General features: G+C 35.9%; 1 protein-coding gene across 3 annotated transcripts; it reads left to right on the top strand.

Annotated features, from left to right (window-relative positions):
* The first annotated feature begins 1,504 nt into the window (after positions 1-1,504).
* Positions 1,505-5,697, top strand: LOC106752037 (ethanolaminephosphotransferase 1-like). 3 transcript variants are annotated; one of them, XM_014633420.1, is made up of 8 exons: positions 1,505-2,098; positions 2,258-2,321; positions 2,464-2,656; positions 2,872-3,134; positions 3,479-3,636; positions 3,735-3,915; positions 4,002-4,178; positions 4,394-5,697. In XM_014633420.1, exons 1-8 carry the CDS (start codon positions 2,067-2,069, stop codon positions 4,454-4,456), a joined length of 1,131 nt encoding a protein of 376 aa, XP_014488906.1. In that variant the 5' UTR covers positions 1,505-2,066; the 3' UTR covers positions 4,457-5,697. The 3 variants fall into 3 exon arrangements, with proteins under 3 accessions (XP_014488906.1, XP_014488897.1, XP_014488916.1); XM_014633411.1 differs by having other exon boundaries at positions 2,253-2,321; XM_014633430.1 differs by lacking the exon at positions 2,464-2,656.
* Positions 5,698-5,703: the final 6 nt, after the last annotated feature.

The raw sequence follows: 5,703 nt of genomic DNA, 5'->3' as shown, positions 1-5,703 counted from the left end.
GCGGTACCGGTGAACGGTATCGAAAAACTAAGTTTAAAAGAGAAAGGATCCCGTCGTCGGCGGGATCAAAGAGCTGCCCGATACCTGTACGATAAGCTGACGCATATTGCGTTATCCTGTCGTGCGCGCCCGATCGTGTCCCGACGTGTTCGCGACGATAGTCCTGCGTCGGGATAGATCTATAAAAAATAAAATATCCTCGAACTACGACGCGTAAGGATAATTGTTTTATTTTATCGGCGTATTGGTCCGTGGAATAATTACATCTTATATATATATATGTTTTTTTTATTGCTTAAACCGCGTGATATTGGGAGATTAGTCATATAAGATTCGTTTATCATATTTTTTTATCATTAGTCGCATTGTATGATATTCATCGCTCACCTGTACATATTCATTCTGCGTCCAACAAGTGCGTTAAATATCATCAAACTTTTCGTACGATTCTGTTTTGTTCATTAAGTTCGTTTTGCTCTTATAGGATTTATAGATCCGTATTTTTTGTTATTGCTTCATTTTTTAAAAATAGATTTCATCTTATATGCTCTCAAGGGGTACGTGTTCATTCTTTCGCGTTTTTCCTATCCTCATACCCAGTGTCTGAAGCGAGCGTCCGGTGATCCGAACATTTCTTCGGGGACGATGACTCTATCAGGCATGGAATCCCTCTATATAACCCCTAACAGTAAAGGCGCATCTGGGGAGATTTGGCCGGTCCAGTTTCCCGGGCCTGGAGTTTGGGCGAAGCTCTCAAAAAGAAAAACGCCCTGGCGACCGTGGATGGGCAACGGGATCCGTGGGGAAATTCACTTCTAAAGGTTCGGAGGGACCTGGAGGTCTAAACGTCGATGTTTTCACTCAGCTAGTGACATCCGGCCACAACTGAGGATTAACTTAACATATGCGAACGATACATAACAAATATATTACTTCTTGTTAACGTACATACTACGCGTATCTTCAGAAACGTTAAATACTTCTCTTTTTTAAATCGGTCTAGTGCCAGCAACTTACTACGCGTTACTAGATCTAGGTAGCGCTAGTGGAACGGATTAGGTACCGCCACTATTCCTCTGTGGCAGTTGTATCCGTGTTCGTTTATTTACGAAGTAGGAGTCTAGTCCTCTTCTTGGGAATAAACCTTCTTGGGAACAAATATATGTATTTAATAAACGTATTATGTTCTCTTCACAGCAGATCTTTTATATTATTCTTTCTTGAATACACATATTAAACGTGACTCGATATATCCGACATAGGAAAACGTGTGTATTACTCTAGAATCTTCTTCTTTTTCTTTTTTGTTTTTTGAGCCTCAAGGGCTACAGACGTAGACTCATCAACTTTCCGTTGGAAATAGCCGCGAGGAGTGGAAGTACTAGGGGAATGAATTGTCTCTAACGTAGTGCCACACCTCTATCAGTCATACCGCCATCTGTGAACAGCCGAATTTAATAACGCAGTACTTCTTCACCTCGATCGTTCAAACAGTGAACGCGTGGGTAGTTGGGTGATCGGTATCACGCTGCTTCATTGTACACTAAAAAAACCACATATTACGCATGCATACGCGTGCATTCGTACGTACGTACGTACGTCTCTGCGTGCGTGCGTACGAAAAATCGGAATTATATGATATTCATGCATACGTAATGCACGTATAATTCATTGCATCGGAGTACGACTCGACTTGCCGCACATAATCGCGATTTATTCGCACGAAGACGTGTACGTTGTGAACATCAAGTGAAAATCGTCCGATAAACTCTCGTGTTTACGATATCAATGGAGCGTGGAATTCATCACGATGTATGTGCACGATGAATTGATATAACAAGCAGTTTTGTGGACAGCATAAATAGGAAAGGGGAATATACGGGCTCAGAAATTAGAGCTTCTCATTACTATAATACGTTTCTTATCAATCGGCAGTTTTTCAGTCACGCAGATCGCGCAAATGCACGATTAACAGTCGTGGAGTGGAAATTCGGGTTGCATAGTGGTTAGATTTTCAAGTTTCAGGATGCATCGCAAGTCCAAGTTCGAGGTGGAATATCTTTCGGATGAACACCTCACGGGGTTCGAGAGTTATAAAGTAAGTGTGTGCGATATCGGATAAATATTAATTGTAAAAGTTGTTTATAAATATACATATTAAATATAGATAGAAAACTTATAGATGGAGATAATCTATTCTAAGCTGCATTTAGTCATCATTGCATTACTCATGACAGGTTCCTTGATTTCAGTATAGCTCTTTGGATACGAGTCCCCTGAGTGTATATGTTATGCACCCCTTTTGGAACAAAGTGGTACAGGTACAAATCCTGATTTCAAGAGTAGCAAATCATTATTAATAGATTGATGAAAATCATACTTTTATTTTGAACTAATATGTGTATTTCATAGTGCTGTATAATAATGTCATATTTATTGTAAGTACTAATTGTCTTGTTTCAGTTTTGTCCAAAATGGGTTGCTCCAAATGTACTAACTTTCTCTGGATTCCTTTTCACCGTGTTGAACTTCATGTTGTTCGCGAGTTATGATTACTATTTTTATGCGTCCAGTGATGACAAACCGCAGTACCCTCCCATACCACGATGGGTCTTTGCTGTAGCTGCTTTTAATATTTTTATGGCATATACGCTTGGTATGTGTATTTAATATAGATGTATCACCTCAATGCATGTGTTATTGAATCTTTTAATTCTGAAGCCAAGTATATCAAAATTCATAATATAATTAACATGAAAATTCGTAATATAATTAATGTTGTAAATTATTCTGTTTTATTGATTCTTAGCCAAGAAATAGGTTTTTTGTCGATAAACTATAATTTTTATATTAATATTCGTTAAATTGTAGATGGAATAGATGGAAAGCAAGCAAGACGTACACAAACGTCTGGCCCTTTAGGTGAGCTGTTTGACCATGGTTTGGACAGCTGGACAGCTATGTTAATCACCGTGTGTATGTACTCTGTATTTGGTAGAACTGATCACAGTGTTTCACCGTTACGAATGTACTTCATACTGTGGAATGTATTCATCAACTTTTACCTAAGCCACTGGGAGAAATATAACACAGGTGTATTGTTTCTTCCTTGGGGATATGATGCTTCCATGCTAGTAAGTTTGCTTAAGAAAGTTCAAATTAATTACAACAAAAAAAGATGTTTCGTCATTTCTTTTTTCAAAAGGTTTTTCCAGACATTAAGAGTCTGATTAACTTTTATTGATTGTATTAAATATTTTTATTATAATATATGATAAGATAATATTAAACATCTAAAGAGATTTTGTATTATATTAAAAGCTCAGTATTCTGAAGAGAGATAGAAAAAGAAACGACAAATAATTTTGTTATTAAGTTAACTATGTTCTTATTAGTTGAGATGAAATTTTATTGGCTTTTACCATATTGCTAATACCATTAGTGAGAATTCATATCGGTCTTTTTGTTAATTTTATAGGCGACTGTCATAGTATTTACTCTTACCAGCATAGGTGGACACGAAGCCTGGAAATTCGAATTGCCAGGTGGCGTGTCAGCAGGCATAATGTTTGAAATGTTGTTTTATGTCAGTGCGCTCGTATCCAACCTGCCGGTCGTTCTTTGGAACATATATAAGTAGGTGCATTTCGGCAAATTTTACCATTTTACACGGAGCCTAATAGTTGCACAGTTAGGAACATTAATACGAGATTAATATGAAATATCTTTAAAAGATCTTATAGAGATAAAACTGGCAAGATGCGTACATTCCCGGAAGCGATAAGGCCTTTGGTGCCTCTGGCTTTGCTCTTTGCGATTTCTACAATCTGGATAGTACACTCTCCGAACAATATTTTAGAGGAAGATCCGAGAATAATATACTTCGCCATTGGCACTATTTTCTCCAATATATGTGTAAGATATTCAAATGCGCTTGCACACACTTCCGATTCTATTACTATTTTATTGTACTTTAACGATTTTATTGTTCTCCACTACAGTGTCGATTAATTGTGTCACAAATGAGCAACACCAGGTGCGAGGTGTTACCGTGGATACTATTGCCCGTCACAGTGGCTGCCATCTTTTCATTTATTTTGCCTAATGTAGATTTGGAATCTATGTATGTAGTCTCCGTAGTGGCTCTGCTATCACATATTCACTACGGCGCTTGTGTGGTGAGTAAAATGTTATGTATAGCGTTCTTCTTGCTTCTTTGAAAATTCTAACTAAGTGCAATCTCTCAATTCTTGCGCTCGAAATAGGAGAAATGTACAATTAGACATTCTGGAGAGTTACAAATCGAGAGAGAAAATATATATTGAAAGTACAGCTGAAAAAAACATACGCGTTCTAACATCGTGAATGTTCATCAATGATTTCGTGATTTCAGGTACGCCAAATGTGCCGTCACTTCCGCATTCAAACGTTCTCCATAAAGGATCATTCCGAATGACTACTTGCCGACGATACGTGTTAGAAAAACGAAGAGACCGCAAGACATACAAAAGGATTTCTAAAGATGGAGAGCGAGGCAAACGGGAAGAAAAGATCTGACACACATAAAAATACATAAATTTGTTATTATAGTTAACTATCAGGGGTATTAAGTACCATGACAAGACATATTTATGGATCGAGCGATTTCTAGAACAAATACAGTTTACTAAGATATGTGATAGATGTGCTGTTCGTAAATAGAAAAGGGAAGAGGAAGAGAGAGAAGGAGAGATTCGACGGTATTACTTTGTTTGCATGTCACTTATCACTATATATTATTATATATGTGATAAAGGGGATTTATGATTCAAAAGTTTTCTCATCTTTCGCGATCATGAGGTAATTGAGTTGTTTAATTAACTGTATACAAAAAAACATAAAGTTGTCTAGCATTATTATAAATACTATCGTGAAATTTTGATATAACCTAGTACTCAAATAATACTCAAATATTTATCGAGTAGAACTGTTATCAATCTATGAGCGTTATAACAAAGCGCGTAAACGTCTATTTTTTAACTATGAAGTCTAACAAATGTGAGATCGAGGTCGGCCGGTTTTTATATCTTATATATCTTTTGATAGGAATAATTATAAAACAAACCAAACATATGTTATATAATTCGATTCTCGACTTCCTCTTACGATAATTTATGTTACTTTATGACTTGCCTCATGAAGTGTTATATCATAATGAACAAAACTACCTGAGTCAGCTTAATTATCTTTACTGTGATATGTCTAGTATTTTTCCGTATCATTGATTTTATCTTCCCTTCTCTTTCTCTCTCCCTCACTCTGTTCGTTTTGGATTCATTATTTTTTTTGTATTTTAATGCTGCAGGTATCTTGGAAAAAATATTTACAGTGTTAAAGAATTTAATTTTTCTACCTAAATGGATTTGATATGAACACTTTGTATGAAAACAAGTGATGAAATGTCTTAGTTACTGCAAGTTGCTGCTCAAAACAATCAAGAAAGTCGCATAATTCATCAAAATTACTTGAATGAAATTCCGGAAGAAAGAAAGCACGAAAATCTCACGTTTATATAAACGTGTTCTAAGAAAAATGTTTGAAATATTAAATATTTATATTGAATGACTCAAACATTCTAAAAAGTGATGATATAAAGTAATTACATAATTATTTTTAATAATTTTGTAATTTTGCTCTTGAGATATATATATATATATATATATA

The sequence above is a fragment of the Dinoponera quadriceps genome, unplaced genomic scaffold (assembly GCF_001313825.1).
Source record: "Dinoponera quadriceps isolate SergipeBrazil2010 unplaced genomic scaffold, ASM131382v1 scaffold96, whole genome shotgun sequence".
Taxonomy (NCBI): Eukaryota; Metazoa; Arthropoda; class Insecta; order Hymenoptera; family Formicidae; genus Dinoponera; species Dinoponera quadriceps.
Note: the sequence above shows the minus strand (reverse complement) of the source record. Positions and strands in the feature narration are given on the sequence as shown.